At 42.9% G+C, this 17,753-nt stretch overlaps 1 protein-coding gene across 4 annotated transcripts; it reads left to right on the forward strand.

Moving 5' to 3' along the window:
• The first annotated feature begins 1,231 nt into the window (after window positions 1-1,231).
• Window positions 1,232-16,078, forward strand: znf831 (zinc finger protein 831). 4 transcript variants are annotated; one of them, XM_049575737.1, is made up of 6 exons: window positions 1,232-1,248; window positions 1,541-1,705; window positions 2,484-2,570; window positions 3,280-7,612; window positions 11,158-11,411; window positions 12,355-16,078. In XM_049575737.1, exons 3-6 carry the CDS (start codon window positions 2,550-2,552, stop codon window positions 13,216-13,218), a joined length of 5,472 nt encoding a protein of 1,823 aa, XP_049431694.1. In that variant the 5' UTR covers window positions 1,232-1,248; window positions 1,541-1,705; window positions 2,484-2,549; the 3' UTR covers window positions 13,219-16,078. The 4 variants fall into 4 exon arrangements, with proteins under 4 accessions (XP_049431694.1, XP_049431685.1, XP_049431702.1 ...); XM_049575728.1 differs by lacking the exon at window positions 1,232-1,248 and having other exon boundaries at window positions 1,268-1,705; XM_049575745.1 differs by lacking the exons at window positions 1,232-1,248; window positions 2,484-2,570 and having other exon boundaries at window positions 1,269-1,705.
• Window positions 16,079-17,753: the final 1,675 nt, after the last annotated feature.

The following is a 17,753-nucleotide window of genomic DNA, read 5'->3' on the forward strand; positions in this document are numbered from 1 at the left end:
CCACTCAGAGTAGGTTGATGCTAACGTCCATGTCAGCCTACAAAACATAATCCCTGAGCACTTTATATGTCAGAGTTGCATTTACAGCTTGTTGTGCTGCCACAAAGAGGCCAAAAATATTTACAATTTTGTATCCAGTGCAGTCATGAGTCAATTAACTGACACACAATGATGTCCAAACTGTGTCACTTGCACACACTGGCCATTGGGTGGCACAGCTATGTTGACTGGGTGTGTGTGTGAAAAAGTTTTGCAGCATTTGTTGAAAAAAAAAGGATTTGTTCCTTGACAATTCCCAGCTGGCACCAGACATCAACTCTGAAGTTGAACAGACGTGAAATTTTGGTTGGAATGAAAATTGGGCTGACGATATTTTGAAAGTCTAACAATGTTAGAATTTCGCATTGTGTGGACGTTAACATTATGATGTTTGCAGATGATCGGTTTTGTTCTTAGTTTGGTTACTTAACAACACAACTTAAAATCAACAAAATATCATCTGTTGTCAGTATTCTGCTAGATTGACGTTGGCATTAGACGTTATCCTGACATTGAAATTTGGTAAAATGATTTTTGTAGGAAAAATAATCAAACAAGAATTTGCTAAAACTAGTGCATGTTGAGTGCAGGGGGGACATGAACTTTTTTTTGGCTTCTGAAGAGAGGTATGGCAGAATAACTCTGACAGCCACTGTCATATGAAAACGTTACAAGGATAAAAAATACTTTTGCTTTTACCTTTTCAGTGAAGCTGATCATATCTTTTGTTTACTCTTTGATACACTGAAGAAAACTGCTGCCACAAAGGACACATCATTCCTCAGTTTTTTTCAGTTTCTTGAGTTAAAAACTGAGCAATGCAATCTGTACTATGTTTTAAAACCAGCGAGAGTAAATGCAGCAAAGAAAAAGGGCTACTCTACGACTGTATAAGCATGTGCGGTGTGAGCTGGTGTACCCCACGACAAAATGATACATACTGTAATGTGGTTGGAGGTGGGAAATTCACTCCAGCCACTCACAACTCATCCATTTGTTCTGTGCCTGAGAGAGTGAGAGCAGTGCACGTGCAGCAAAGCAGCCACATCAACATTAGCTTTGCTGCGCCCTTGTCTTTGTGGGTGTATGAAATACAGTGTGTGGGAGGAAGAAGGTAGGTGGGGGAGCAAGCATATAAGTGAGCCAGAAGTCAGCTGCCTCAAACTGTTGATGGTAAAGTCAGTCAGTCAGCCAACGTGACTGTTGAAGGTAAGCTCGCCTCTGTCACAGCACTTCCTCTGCCAAGCAGTCTCTTTCACTTCTGCACAGCACTTTGTATTAACCTTAAATCCTTCCATCTGTGCTCAGGGCCTCTGTGCTCGTTCACTCCTCCTGATCACTCTGTGTACTCTATGTTTTCAACTTGTCCTCCGGAAGTCTTTGTTTGACAGCCACACACCCACCCAGCCAGCCCTGCTCCTTCCCTCACTCTCCTCCTCTCTGCCTCACTTTCACAGTGCATCTTCTCTCTCATTTGCATTTGTTCCGCTTCCTCAACAAGAAACAGTTCATGTGAAAGAGCTGTGAGAGAAAATAAGATTGAAGAGGAACACACGGCCTGGATGACAGAACAGATTGAAATGAGCAGGTACACTGAGGATGGGGCTGTTCAGTGTAGAAGACTTTCTGAACTGGATTGTTGCTGATTGAAGTGCAAAGCACAGAGGTAAGTGACTTCTGTACGACTGTTTCTTTTTTATAGTTGTGTGTTGCGTCTGAGTTTGGGTATGTGGTTTCTTGTGGTGTTATTCTTACCTACACTCGGTGATGGCAACACCATCAGATATTTCCTCTTTTTAAACGTTTGCTCGTCAGAGCAGCAGCTGGAAATCAGATTTATAGAGTAGATAAAATGAAACTAGAAATGTTCTGACACAAGAAATCAAGAAAGTCTTCCTTTTTGTTTACATTTTGGTGCTACACATATTTGCTGATGCTTGTTCTTAGTACAAACAGAAGCTGTTTTCCAGCACAGTTTGACCTCTTTTTAAGCCCAATCCACTGAAGACACACTTAATTTCAAAGTGATTACAAGTGAAACATCCCTCTTAATCACGCAAAAGGTCTTCACTACAGTTGCACGTGTAACAATAAGACATATTTACATCATACATTTATAATGGGAGGAAGTGAAAGCACATTACAATAAAAGCGTAGATCTAGTTCCTCAGTAAATGTTTGAAAATTATAATACACTTGGACAATGCTTCTCGTTTTCACTGGAATATAAACAGAGACAAACTTTCCCCAGTTCACAGTACCACAAAAAGTATCTGACGTGGGCGTGCTCATGCTGTACAACTAACAACAAAGCATGTGCTCCATGCCAACTGTACCTCTGTGGGTGAATTATGCAAAATCACCATACATGTAGAAGAAGCATCACAGCAACAGGAAATGAAATCTAGTTGACCTAATATGAAGCTATTTATCTTTTCACGTAGGTGGCTTTACGCTTCGATTAGAATGCTGCATGAATATGACAGTCTGTCAGGAGACAAAGCCGCCACATGCCACTGGGAACATCAAGGGTATGCCATTTAATTGGTGCCGACTGGTGACAGAGGCAACCGCTAATGTCAGCAGACACATTTCATTTGGGGAGATAAAAGCCTCTGATGTACTGTATGAGTATCTGATCTCACTCCCTCATCCCTCTGCTGATGTGAGTCACTCTCCTGGATCATTCCCTGCTTCTCTCTACCAAATATATACATCTCTACCCATGTTTTGTCTCATATATTTCCACTGCCTGCACACAAAGCATATCTTAAGTGTTGTATTCCTGCACCACCTGCTCTTGAAATTACACAGCAGAGAATCAGATGCCTCTACTTTTCTCTGCTCTCTGTAACCATGGATATTATTGCTCATCACAACAATGGCATCACTCAGATATTATTTTATTTTATTATTATTTTAGTGCTGTAGAATGTGGACATCTTTGCAAATCATGTCCCCCTGGATTTTATCTCCGTGCAATATCCAGACTGGATTAATTGTTTTATTAGCCATCTGTCCTAAAGGGTACAGCATATCTGTCATCATTAACTGCTTTGGTATATTTATTCATTGCTATTCTCCTTTTCTCTGTTCCACTGGTGCAATAGCAAAATGAAAGAAGTCTTATTTTCCTCCTTAAGAGCAAGACCTAGAAACATCCACGCTCAAATAGATGGATCTGCCCCGTTTGATTTGAGGCAAAGCAGAGGTCTAATGCAAACTGTTCTTATCTTACAGGTAATTAGAGACCTGGCACTGGTACATCACGACAGCAGCAGTGTTACCATGGAGACTGGCAAGCCAGGATTGGCGAGTGCTCCAGTGCACATCAGCTCCGTCGCAGCGCAGACAGAGAAAAGGATGGACATCCAGGCCCCGCTGACGGCTGTTTACATCCACACAGTGCCTGCTCTACCCGCACAGCCTTACCCCCAGCCTCCTGCAGCCGCTCGCGAGCCAGCCACACTCCATCTGGCCATGCCTCCGCTCTACTCCAAGGAGACGCTTCCCTTTCTGACACTCCATATTGCTGGTGGACTGCAGTCTCAGCCGGGATTGAGTCTGGCAGCTGCTGCTCCTGCAGCCAGACCCAAGTCAGCGGGAAAGCACGTGTGTCCTCACTGTGGACGGGACTGTATGAAGCCCAGTGTGCTGGAGAAGCATCTCCGCTGCCACACAGGGGAGCGACCTTACCCCTGCACCACTTGTGGAGTTTCTTTTAAGACTCAGAGCAACCTCTACAAACATAAGCGCACTCAGGCTCATGCACGACAATCTTCTGAATCAGACCAGAGCAGCCTGAGTCTAGACAGCATGTCCAGCTCCAGAGAGACTTGTACCTCTAGTTTGTCTCTGGATGAGCGCAGTCAGGAGTCCGGCAGCACGGAAAAGGAAGCCATACTACCTACTGCTGAGATAACCACTGCAGCCAGTACTGCAAAGGTCTACTCTGTAAACACAGAAGGTTCTGTCGGTGAACAGAATAACTTGACACTTGCAGGTCAGAAGACAGAGGCAAACGAAAGTGCAATGGTATCAAAAGAGGGAGAAAAACAAAGCCTTGAAAAAGAAAAATCTCTGTTGTCTGCCGGTCGACATCTTCCTCTTCAGAGACAAGAGGCCACTCTGTTTTCCAAGCAGTGGGAGAGCTCTGTATCCAGAGGGAAATCCCAGAGCCACGAGAGCACAGACTCAGGCTTCAGTGAGAGCAGTGACAGCGTTTTACCCGACCATAGTATGGATTCCCTCACCGAATCCACTAAGGAGCATCTTGAAGAAACCGCCAGCACACAAACACCTTCAGAACCAAGCCAAGGTGGACAACCCAAAGAAACTGCAAGGGAGCAGGAGCAGAAGACACTGGAGGAGCGCATATCAAAGCTGATTTCAGAGAATACAGCTGTTGTTGAGGACAAACAACTGGAGAATGTAAGGCCACGAAAGACAGTTCTGTCAAAGCAGGGTAGTATTGACCTCCCTATGCCGTATACGTACAAGGACTCCTTTCACTTTGACATGAAGATCAGTAAGACTCCGAATGTTGGGTTACAGAGAAACAAGAAACCTGGCCTCTACAACTCTGTGCCCACTCAGCGATCCAACACCATGGAGCACGCCCCCCTGACCCGCAGCAACTCCCTCCCTTTCAGCGTTACCCTCCTGCAGCCTGAGAGGAGCAGCCCGACCTCTTCCTATCAGAGTGATTATGTAACACTTGTTCGGAGGGGGAGCTCGGGCCAGATCAATCCAACAGGTTTTGCAATCAAGCCTGTGAACCAGCATTCATCCACCCACCGCCCACTGGTCCGGCAGACAGCCGTAGACTGCAACCACGCAACAGACGGTCTCTTCGTCAATTCATCTGTGGAGGAGGCATGCGCCGGCAGTCTCAGCTGCGATGGGGACGGTGGTGACATTTGTGGAGAGCCAAGCAACAGAAAGTTCCGGAGGAAGAAAGCACAGAAGTTTGCTTACAACAAGTGGTACATGTACGGGGGAGGGACTTTTAAGAAGCTCTACAATGTGGAGAAAGGTGGTGATGGCAGCGTTATCAAAGGCAGGAAATGTTCAACAAACCCAGAGCACGAGGTTGCGCAGGGCCTGCAGAAAAAGCTGCCAGCAGTTCATAAAGAAACAGTAGCAACAACAGGCTCGACAATAAACTTCACAACCTGCGGTACAACAGTGTGTCATCCAGGCTGCCCTACTGCCAAAGTATCACTCGTCTCTGCTATGGATTTTAATCTAAAAACTAGCCAGCTTCAAACATCATGCAGCTCTCTTAAGACTCCACTTCGGAGAAACCTGTCTTTGTCAATACTGCCACTATCTTCAATCGGATCATTGGTTAGCAACCAAACGGACAGCATGAGCAGAGCAGAGGGAGGGAGAGTGACTGATGAAGAAAAACATACTGACTCCACCTCGCAGCTCTGTGGAGCCCAGATTCCCTCGGACAGAAAAAAACAGAAAACTGATTTTAAAATAATTTGCCCTCTAGAGATGGATACCGACCCAAACACAGTGACTCATCCCCTCCCCTCTGTCACTGGCAGTGTGCCTCAGCAGGATACAAATCTCAGTTATATCAATGTCCAAAACAATCCAAAACACACTCAGCTCAAAGCGGCTGTCTTTCCAACATGCATAATCAATGCAAATACACCGTCTGTTAACACCTCGCCGGCCACTTCCACACCCTCCACTGCCAAGGCCAGCTTCCTGCCAAAGTACCAGCTCAAGTTACCTAATGCTGCCGAACCTGATTCCAATCCTTCACCACATGTTGTGGATAAACCAACAGGAACTTATGGCTGCACTCTCACCTCCTCTTTGTCATCTTCTTACCCTGAGCAAACCTCACCCTCTGTCAAAACTTCTGAGAAGAAATGTGGTGATGCTGTCACTTCACTGTTGATACAGACTTGTGATGTCAAAAAAACAAACACTTTCACACAACACCAACTCCTCTTGCCTTGCACGTCCACAACCCTTTGTCAAGCTGACACATCAAGACTCATTTCAAATGCAACATCTAGCTTAGCTGTAGTGCACAAGCAATTTGCAGCAACCACAATAACCACAACCTGCCTTCAAAATTACCAGACAGGATTATGCAGCACTTCAATACAGCCCTCGAAATCTGCAGGACCCTCAGCGCCAATGCAGTTACCCAGACCTGTTGCACCCGTGGTTGCGAACTTCCCTGCTACACCTACCATAACCGCAGCAGCCAATCAGTTATCTGCTGCTGCCATTACAGCTTTCTCACAAGGTCAACCTAACCCTAACCCCCCTATGTCACACACACAACTCTCACCAGCGTCACACCAGCTGAGCCCTGTAAACAGTGCATACGCCGGCACAAAGGCATCAGTTGTACCTTGTCATATGGTACCGTTTGACCAGATGCAGCCAGACGCTCAGAACGTCTTTCATGTTCACACAGCAGACCTCCAGATCTGTCTCCAGATCATCTCTGACGAGCAGCTGGCTCTCATTGAACCCCAAATTGAGAGGCAAGCAGGTGGCGCCCTCTCACAGAGGCGTGATGTGGAAGCCCCGGAAGTGATCCAGAATAAAGCTCAAGGCTCTGTCACCATGGAAAGCAGCAATGAGGGACATCAGCAAGGACATCAAAGAGAGTCTTTACCCACACTTAACATGGGAATAAAACCTCCACTGTCTGTACAATGTGGGAAGACAGAGACAAATCTCCAACTGACTGAACACAGTAATTCCACTCAGGCTACAGTATCAGCTGAATCTACGTCTCCTGAAGGGCTAGGCTCGCCGCTACGCCTACACACATACAGTCACGTAAACATGGTCACTGTGACTCAGAGCTCTACAGGCAATGTTATGTCAACTGCTACTTCACTTAAAGGTGTAAAGTCAGGAAGAAGCCAAACTTCAGAGGAGAAGCGTGACCTTTCTCTAAATCGTTGTGCAGAGGAGCAACTTTTGCCAGAAACAAGGGTCAGCCAAGGTGGATTGATCTCCCAAACATTCTCTGGCCAACAGAAACGCAGCATGACCTCTCTCTCTCCCAGCACAGTGAATCAGAATAGCACAAGAGGTGAAAGACTGGGCAAAGAAAACCAATACAAACTTAAAAATCAAGTAGCTTTGTGTAATCTAGGCACAATGAAAGCAATGAGTGAAGCCCCTGCACAAACAGGAAGCAGATTAGAAAGTGGAGAAACCCACCCTCTCCCACAGGTTGGGCTTGTTCAGGCCTCTGGTGCTGCTGGTGAACTCTCTGGATCAGTTTCTTTATTTTCCATTGATAAATGCAAAGCTTCAAGACAGCTGAACACACAAGCATCCATCTACTGCAGCAATCTAGTGGAATCTACATTATCAGAGTCTCTGAATTCATTTAAGGATACAAACACAGGATGTGACAGAGTGGGATCTCATGTCCATGCCCCTTCACATGAAATGACCCTGAGTAAATCACAAGATGTAATCAGCTCAAGCCACTCAGCCACTTCAGTGTCTCCTAATTTCGTAGAAAGACCCAAAGACATTCCGGCTGCGCTTACAAGTATTCAGAGCCCTACTGCAGGTATATCTAATTGTTTTAATTATAATAAGTATTCATATTGTATATGATCCGAATGAGTGTGTGAATGTGTCATTGATTTGGCTCTGTTGTCCAGCACACTGTATTTCAAATCAAACAATGACTATGAGGGTAAGTAGCTGACTTTAATGGGTATTTGATAGTGTTCACCTCCACATTAAGTCTTGTATGTACATAGTCCCCCAATTCTGGGACAATGACTCCAAATATGTAGCATAGACATGGTAAGCAAGAGCTTTAGGGCCTTCCAGTGAAATGTTCTTTACTTGTTAAGTCAGCCACCTCATTTTATTGCAACTGATTGTGCGTTTCACTGCTGGAGACCAGACTGAAGGTAAAAGAAAAACCAGGGCACAGGCCCCCGAGGGCCACTAAATCCCCAGGTTCACTGTCTAAGTGTGATATGTTGGGCTTTTAAACAATCCCTCTGGTAGAGGAATACTCCCCCCCCCCCCCCCATTCACCTTTTGTGTTTCAATTACTCACCCTGTGTTATGTTGAATTAGTGAAGAAAATTTTGTTTTCCCCACATGCCTCCACAAAGAATACAAAAACAAAGTTCTTGTGGAATTAAATTCATAGAGGGCCATGTTAAACGACAGCAAAACTATATCAAAATATCTGTTAACAAACTCAAACACAACTCGTGCCAGATAATCCAAGTCTCATTTATCCAGTAGTATGCTCAGGACTTTCCAACAGGAAACTGAAATGAAAGTAAAACTTACCTATGCTCTCTTCAGAACCAGACTCCATTGACAAAAACACAGATTTCAGAGCTGCTTGTCCACTAATGCATTCATCTATAGTTTGTGTTATGGCACTGTTACCCATGAGCGAATGCACGTGAGTGACCATCACCTGCTGAGGGGATATTCATGCTAAATGGGGGCAGTGCTGGATGTGACACACGGAAGCTAGCTTGCTAGCTAATGTTAGCTAGCTTGCTAATAAATACTGCAAAATATGATGTTATTGGTACATTTTCATTTTCCTAAGTTCCATGCCTGTCTCCCATCTCACTGCCAGCCAGGTAGAATCTCTCATGTGCAGCAGTTTGTATTTTTCATGACCAATATCGTACAATATCGGCTGGTTACACACATTAACAGCAGTGTCTCCTAACAACATACTTCTTTGCCATTGGTTGAAGCTGAGATTTTGCCGGCCCAAGTTCACCAAAGTTTAACCTCACATGATGAAACTGAAGTGAACATGTGTGACCCTGTGAACACCAAAGTCACTAAAACAACCTAACTGATTATTTGGGGGTTGAGGTATTACTTCAGTACAAAATTCTCTGTGTAAAACACTAGATTTAATATTATCATTGTGTTTATATTGTTTTGACATGGTGTAGCCTATATTTCTATATAAATTTGTCGAGAGAGAGTGAGAGGATACGACATACAGAGAGAAGGTGGGGTCGGTGTCAACAGGGGCTCATGGTTCATTTTTGCTCCATGGTCCCAAGTAGTTATCAATCCTCCAAAGATTAGCTTACTATGATTTAACATTGACATTTTGATCAACATGTATCCTAAATTGTACAATATATTCATATGTAAAAGGTTACAGTTATGGTTCATCTGGTGTGGATGTGAACAGCCTCAAATGGACCTCATTGGCTCTTTAACCCTTTTGTCATTGTTTAGTTTCAGTCCGATGTCCTGGAGTTGCACAGACTGCACTGTATATGCTTTACTAACACATTTGAATCTGTGCAGATTTTAAAAACATAGACCACTTTTAACCACAGGATGGCAGCATATAATCACTGGTTTGCAGGATGGAGGCTTTCTCTGAATCTAGTTTTATGCAGTATCACCAAAACCCACAATTGATGTGGAGGTCTTGAGAAATTTAATGCACTGACCAATAATAATCTTTATCAAATATTATAGACAAAATAATCAAATGACGTCATGTATTTATCAAATGCAAAGTAATTACAGAGGCTGTCATTAGTATTGAAAATCTTGGGTCTTGGGCTTCCTCCAACAATGCCATTTAGATATATATGAAAAGAAAATCACACAAGTGAAAAACAAAATAAGAATCCAAGACATAAAATATCACATCAATAAAATATGAAATAAAGTAGTATAAGTAACATAAATTTGTGGTAGATGGTATTATTGTCCTTGTTAATGTGACATGTGGGCTGCCCCCCAGGCTTTCATGGAGAACTGTATTGTCCTGTGATATTTATGATTCGACTACTATCACAGCACACAACATCAGTTTACCCTCTCTTTAAATTAAAGAAGTTTGGAATTAGAGACAATAATAAAGTTAAAAGACCTGAGGAGCACAGGACAGACAAAAGGGCTGTGACCCCCATCCGCTGCCTCCTGGCTACAGCGAAACAACAAATGCAGAGTCTTATTCACAAAGAATGGATTACAGCTGCTGTAGCTCCGAATTGCGCATCACTTGCAACCACTATCTGTCTCATCTCATGGTCCAGTTCACAAAACACATTACACTAATGAGATTACAGGGCAAACACGGCCATAAAGTTTGCAGCTGAGTGCAATTTGCCCTTTCCTTGCGTCTGACAACAATTACCCATGTGGCAAAGTACAAATGTTGCCTTTGTACCAATAACACAGTAGAAAGAATGACAGCAAAAAGAAAAAGAAAACTGAAATTTTCAGTGTGTGAGCCACAGGTCCTGACCATCGAGGTGCAGTGGCATTCCTCAAAAAAATAAAAAGTGACAGAAGGAAATCGAAGGAGATTTAAATTTAAATTTAATATCCCAGCCTCTCAGTGCTCTGCAGTTACCACAAACTTTCTGAGGATGCAAACAGTTTCACTGTAACTGTGTGTGGCTATTAGCACTGGTTTTTGGGAATTGGACTATTTTCGCAGGTGGCTCATTTGTATAGAAAGGGGCCAGTTTTGCACCAAATGTATTCATATTTCCTCATTTAATAAAATACTTAATAATAATAAAATAAAATGCAATTTAAATACATGCAAATAGTACAGAGGCAGCTATTTGCTTGGCAGAGCAGCTCATGGTTTCTAGTTTTCATGGAAAGACTTGTCATTAAGTGTTTAAGCACATGGTAGTTAGACAGGGGAAGAAGTGGGATGGCACTGGTTCATATGTGTTTACTTAAAGCACAATGCACAAAGAGTTTGCCAGACCAAAGGAATTCTGATTTAAGACTACACGTCTATTTGGTTGCCATTAAGACAACCGCTATTACATACTACACTGCACATTACTGTATGTATATCTGACCACACTGGCCCACGTGTATCACAAAACTATGTAGTGTCTCCTTTAATTTGGCTGATGGGCTGGTGATATGCTATCAACATGCAATACTGTATCCATGCTTTCATCCAAAAGTCAGTGTAACAACCATCTAGTTTCATTTAGAAAACACCATCAGCTGTACAATCTCCACCTTAGTTTTCAGGCAAGTTAAAACTGACTAATAAGCATTTATATTATGGATTTACTGTCCTACAGATGAATAACTGCTTTTCATTTGTTTGTCTTCCTGTAGGACTTACGGAGGGAGCCTCACTGGCGGTCCAGAAGGAGCCGCAGACATTGGGACATGGAGAGACCCCTGGGCAGCCAGACAACACAGACTGGAGGCCAAAGCAAAGCCAAGAGGATGGAAAGACAAAGCTCCAGTGCATGGAAGGGCGAGGTGGTGGAGGAATGGTGGGAGAGGATAAGAAAGGAGGAATCAAGACAAATGAGGTGCCAGGACATTGGGGACAGGACAGCGCATCAGATATGACAAAGACAGAGGTGAGATTGAATGAATTCATTCACTGCATTTGTATCATTTAAAATGTTCAAACACAAATGACTCTACAGCTCAGACACAAGTAAACTCAGTTCCTCACTACTGCCAACCTTGATTAACACACCAAACCCCTACCTCCTTCTTCGCATATACACTAACACGTAAACCCTCCCTAAACCACACACAAGCAAAAGTGAAGTAGGCACAAAGTCATCTCAAAATGTTGTGGATTTGTTCCAATCCAGCATTCTTTCTAAATACTTCTTTACTGTTTTAATTATTCTTAAACTCCTCTAAAACTTTCCACAAACCCCCCACAGCCAGATAGTATTCAGACTGTTCTGATGAAGGGGATCATGTGGAGGCAGGTTTCAGGCATAATGGGTTCTTACAGAATTGTTTTTCATTGTTTAAAGGCATTTACCAAGAACTGATTGACACCCGAGCCAGAAATTTTGTTTTTCTCATGAAATATTTGCAGCAAGTAAATATATGATCAAGATGTGTCAAACAGAAAACAATGTGGTTCAAAAACAGAAAAAAGATTTACACAAGAGAACAAATATGGTACACAGAAATGTACATTTCAGGGCCACACACAGTGGAAAGTCAGACATAAATTACGAAGCTTTATGAGCCTTTTGCCAACGTTTAAAACATCAGCAATTCATTATGACAAAACTCGAAAGCTGATAGCAGTTACTCTAGCAGAGGTCTTTTATAGCTTCAGTTTTCCCATAGGATTTAAAACGTAAAGGTGTATAATGAATAGTTGAAGAGCTATGCTTGGAACAACTGAATGCTCCATCGATTTCCCTTCATTACTCACTGGACAAGTTAAGCTTTGTGGTATTTGAGCAATTTAGGAAGCTAATGAGAATGGAAGGAAGACAATGGCTGTATTATTCTGTTGGTATAATGGCAATGTTCTGCTTTTATTAACAGGGAGAAGACAGAAAGGTTAAGGTGGATGCCTTTAAAAACTCTTGGCCATCTGAGCAGCATCTTCAGCATCTCTCCCAGACACACTCAGGAATGTCTGAATACCCTCCACAGAGCCCTCAGCAAGCTCCAAGCAAGTCAAATTACCTTAATTCATCTTCTGCCGGCAGCAGTCAGATGAGCCTTTCCAATTCTCCACAGCCTCCATTGGAAATGAACAACTTCTATTACTCACAACAACACTGGGAAGGCAGCACCATCCATAACCAACAAACACGGATGTTATGTGAATCAGACTCAAGTCAGCGGATCAAAGCACAGGCCCAATTAACAGAAACACAAAATGCTTTTTCATCAATTCAGTCACGTCCTCAGCAAACATTTTCACACCAGGACCAGAGGCAGAGCAGCATCACTCTGTCTGTTCAGCAGGTAAATACTGCAGCAGGTAACAACATCACAGCAGTGAGCTCCTGTGCTAGGTCAACATCAAGCAGTCTCAAGAGCCCAGGTGTCTCACCTGATGTAAACACATCACCCTCTGCTCAACCCAGCCAACTCTCTTCTTCTGTTCAAGTCAGTAGAGCTGCAGCTGGACTGTCAGGGTCAGCCAATGTGCTGGACAATAATACTGTGCTGCCATCAGAGCCTTTTAAATACCAAGAACCCCATGATTATCAAGACACCAAGGATCAAGCAGCAAATGACTACAACAAATACCAGTCTTTTTTTATGTCTGGCCAGCTTCATGGCTATCAGCCACCCGAGTGTCTGAGCAGCGGAGTAAGGCCCGTGCAAAGCTGCCAGGACTACACAGAAGACACCAGCAGCAGTGACGATGAAGGAAAGCTTATCATTGAGCTTTAGGTGAACACGCACGTATGCTATTATACTGCAGATGTATATTTTTCAGGGGCAGAATTGATCTGGAGGCAGAAATAATATCAATGGCTGAGTTAAATTAGTGGGCAGAGCTGAAGAACCTTTTTTTTTCTTTATAAATATTAGGCCTATATAAAAAAGTTAATGGGCAACTTTGCAAGAATGTTGAGGGTTGAGTCCAAATCATGTCCTGTTGTAACAAGTCTAATTACAAGCAGCCAAGTAGGAAAACTGTGAGCGCATCCATGTTCCCAGGTTCCTGTGCTCAGTATCATCAAGGAGACCTTTCAAAAGGCTTTATGTTGTCAGCAATGTTTGACCCTAGGTCAGATGTTCTATGTACGTTTCCACAGGGTCACCCACCCACTGCTTATAGCCTACTGATATTATATTCCTTAAAACCTACACGCTCATATTTGTAGGCAAGACAGTTTTCTTAGCCCTTTTAACACTACCTGATCGAGGTGGGAATATCATGGCGTTATTCTGCCTCATCGTTCTGTATCAAAGGTACAATTGTGGCATTGGGGGACAGAGCTGTTGCCTTTAAGCCAGCAGCAAAGGTAGTAACATCGCCGAATCGACATCTGTGTGATGGGATGAGCGTGACATATTGATGAAATGTTAGGTGTGCAACCCACTGCCGGGAGACTTAAAAGCAGTTAGCAGCTAACTCAAAGAAGAAGAACAGCAAACAAAAATGTCTGCAAAGTGGGATATCAATGAGGTGTGGGACCTACTTACCCTCCGAGCAGAGGACAAGATCAACCAACATATAACAGGGATGGTAAATGATTGTTATTGCCGTGCAATGCCTTTTTAATTTCTCATATAAAATGTGTATGTTATAGGTCACACTCCGTCACACCCTTTTCACCTCCGCAATGCCGGCATGTGATTTAAAATCACACACAGTATTGCTGGGTTATTTTCAAAAAAGAAAAGCTGGCGTAATTAAAGTTCTTCGTTGCGGCCCTGTCCCGAGATCTGTGACATTGATACCTCTACAGTGTTTGTCAGGACATTCAGCTACAATATCTCCCACATGGAAAAAAGAACCACAGAATTAGTCACAAAACAGCTGCAAAGTAACAACCGCAGGCAGCTACAACAACTTTAAACACAGTTTCAAGACTAATGTAGAGGATTATGGCTTTACTTGTTAAATACAAACATCTAACATGATAAAAGGGGCTAGGGCTTAGCTGGGACTACAAATCTAGCAGTAGGGGTTACCATCTGGGATTAATGTTAGAATAGGCTAACTGGAGGATTTCCCGTCAGTCCCATTGTGCTGGCATGCCATTAATGCAACATACATGTGTTGGCTTGTCCGCACTGCCCACAACAAGTATTTAGGCTTGTTAGGAACTTTGAATATGATTATAAAACAAAAAGAATGGCAATGACATGTTTTTGTTTAGCCAGCCATCTTTGTTAATTAGGCATTGGTGCCCATTTCACAAACATTTCTGTCCTTGCCTGTTCACTTACAATAAAATAAATACCTGAAATTAACAGTCACCATTTAAGAATCACTTGCAATTTACTGGAAAACAGCATGACATTGTTTTTGTTACCAGCCAGTGTGCTTTAATAGCCTCACAACACTAGTTCCCTCATGCTTTCTGTTTGACTTCATGAGTGCTGACAGAAAGATTGTGGCTGCCTCTGCTATTTAATCCAGCCAATGAGATTACTTCTGCCTCTAAGAGATGTTGTACTACTTCCGATCTACTCACACATGCTTACACACACACATCATCATTTGCCCTAATTTGTGTCTACCTTCCCACACTCACTCTCTCTCTCTCATAAACTGCACTCTGTATTATTTTGTAACCTTCCCAGACAACACCTCACCTGTGTGTGTGAATCATGTACACATGTTGCCAAATACCCATTAAGTCGATCTCTGCTGCCAATCAGGTAACCCAGGTGAAGAAGGCACTGGCTGGAGGGCCATGACCCTTTTCCCAGTCTGGGTTTTGTAATGAGTCAGCAGCTATGATAAGACACAGCACTCACGAGAACAGGAAGTGGGTGTATGTGAACATTTCTGTACATAATTCCACGGCTATAGCTCATGCTGACTTGCTTGTCAGTCCTCAGCCAATTAGTGCACATAAAACTTTTTGGACTTGGCAAGTGTATGTGTGCAGAAGGAGTGCTGAATGAGTGCATCTGTTCAGGCCTGTTTGTTTTGACTTGTTAGATAAGTTTATAATGCTGTTACACATAAAAGGAAAGGCAAGGACACAGTCATGTGTAACTGTTTATCTGGTAAGGTTCCAAGCTGATTTGTTATTGTGTTACAGATATTTGTTTGCAGATATTTGTTTGGTTTTCATTTTCTAGTTTTATATTCTTGTTACAGATTGCACAAGTAAGCATCACTGACAAAACAAATGGATTCATTTTAAAATTATTGAACATCATTTTGTGTTTTTAACCATTTTAACAATGGGAGAGATAAATTAAACACTCAAAACCATTTTTTCCTGGTCTGATTGTGTGGGTCTATTTTTAAGTTAAACCTCTGGTTTAGGGTCTAAAGTGGCCTATAGATGCTGCCATAGGCCTGAAGTAGATCAGGGTTATCTTATGAAGTTGTTTATGTGTTCGCAAACAGTTGCTTATCCAACAGTATCTTGTGTCTGGTCATCTGATCAACATCCAACAGAGTTGTGGCTGTGGCTGTTAATCAAAGGAACAGTTCAGCCCCAAATCAAAAATACATATTATTTCTCTTACCTGTAGTGCTGTTTATCAATCTAGATTGTTTTGGTGTGAGTTGTTAAGTGGAAGTAGGCCTATTGACTGTAGAAATGTCTGCCTTCTCTCAAATATAATGGAACCACATGGCACTGAGCTTGTGTTGCTCAAAGTGCCAAAAAAATAAATTTGAAAAACTCTTTCCAGAAATCATGACCTGGTTACTCAAGATAATCTACAGACCTTGTTGTGAGTTTCATGTAGGAACTATATTCCCTCTACCGTATTACACCCTCCAACTGTATCACTGCGCATAAGAAAGCATGCATCTACTGCTAGGTCACCTTATGCCACTGAGCTAGCTAACGTTACAGATCGGCTGAGAAGGACACCATCCATGCAAAAGTCAGAGTGTAAGGAGTTGTCTGGAAACAGTTCTCAACATGGAGATTGCTGAGCCAGTGGCTAGTAGCTAAAGATGCTAATTCCATAGACAGCGCTAAACAACGGCAACAGTGCTGACAGAGCTAACAGTGTTAACCAGAGGGCAGGCGCTATGCTTCTGCGACACAACCGTCTCTATATCAGTTTTAACCACCACATGAGCACAGTGCAAAGTGGTGGCGATTAGCTAGCCAGTAGGATACACACATACACTAAAATGCACATGTGGCCATTACTTGCTGTTAAATTTGTGAACAAAACACAGTGGCATTGTTGCTGAATTCGTACAAAACTGATCCAGATTCATAGTAAACTGGTTTCAGCTGCAAATTGTATTGTCAGTTTTCCACACAGCATAATCTTTAGCTTCCACCAGCCATTAGCAGCACATGTAACAGAATTTAAAGCGTGGTGGTTGGGCATTTCAAACCAAAATGCACCTTGGTTGTGTTGTTCATGTACATGGGCTTCACAACAAGTTACGCCTTTGACATTGCTCATTTGATTCGTCATTATAAAGCATTCTGACTAGAGGAGCTTTATTTATCTATTATACAGCCTATCACAGGCCATATACAGTATGACAAACAAATATATGGTTTATTCATCATCTACCTCCCACATCTGGTTGAAACATAAGTTAGATCAATTTAAAACACACAGCAATGCATGATCAATCAGCTAATCAGTTTTCAATACCCCTAAGTTGACTGTAGACAGCCCAACATCTCAGAACATGACAAGGGGGAACTGCCCATTGGTTTGACAGCCCATTGGTTCGACATCCCATTGTTCCGACCATATTAAACTCATTGTTCCGAAGTCCGTTACCAAATCATCATGATGCCCTGTGGTTAAGGTCTGGTTAGGTTTAGGCACAAAAACCACTTGGTTAGGGTCAGGAAAAGATCATGGTGTGGGTTAAAATGAAAAAGAAAGTGGCAAACACATAAGCCATGAGCCTGCTCCGCCTCAAGCCGGTCGCGGCGCACCATACGCCCGCCGCGAGCCGTTCAGCACCACGGACAGTCGGACTAATGGGATGTCGAACCAATGGGCTGTCGACCAATGACATGGACCCATGACAAGGTACGCTATCTTTGTCATCACAAACTGTTGCCACCTTCAAACCAACCTTGTAGCACCACCACTGCCAATATCAAAGAGACAATCAAAAGCACTTGGCTGTAAGTGCTCTATAAGTTTTCACTCACTATATTTGTCTTGTTTAAACTGGTTCTGTGATCACATACTTCCACAAACCATTCCTTTCAACTCAGATACTGTAGAGCCAACTGAGGTCCCCCTAGACAGAAGCATTTCACACCACATTTGTTTATGTTCAAATGGCACAAGTCAGT

This window comes from Epinephelus fuscoguttatus, linkage group LG1, assembly GCF_011397635.1.
Source record: "Epinephelus fuscoguttatus linkage group LG1, E.fuscoguttatus.final_Chr_v1".
Taxonomy (NCBI): Eukaryota; Metazoa; Chordata; class Actinopteri; order Perciformes; family Serranidae; genus Epinephelus; species Epinephelus fuscoguttatus.

What these genes read in the sequence shown, in the direction of transcription:
- znf831 (XM_049575719.1), top strand. Translation starts at nt 2,513, where the DNA reads ATGAATATGACAGTCTGTCAGGAGACAAAGCCGCCACATGCCACTGGG. An exon ending in TATTCAGAGCCCTACTGCAG is followed by an intron (nt 7,613 to 11,157) that starts GTATATCTAATT and finishes GTCTTCCTGTAG; the next exon opens with GACTTACGGAGGGAGCCTCA. An exon ending in CAGATATGACAAAGACAGAG is followed by an intron (nt 11,412 to 12,354) that starts GTGAGATTGAAT and finishes TTTTATTAACAG; the next exon opens with GGAGAAGACAGAAAGGTTAA.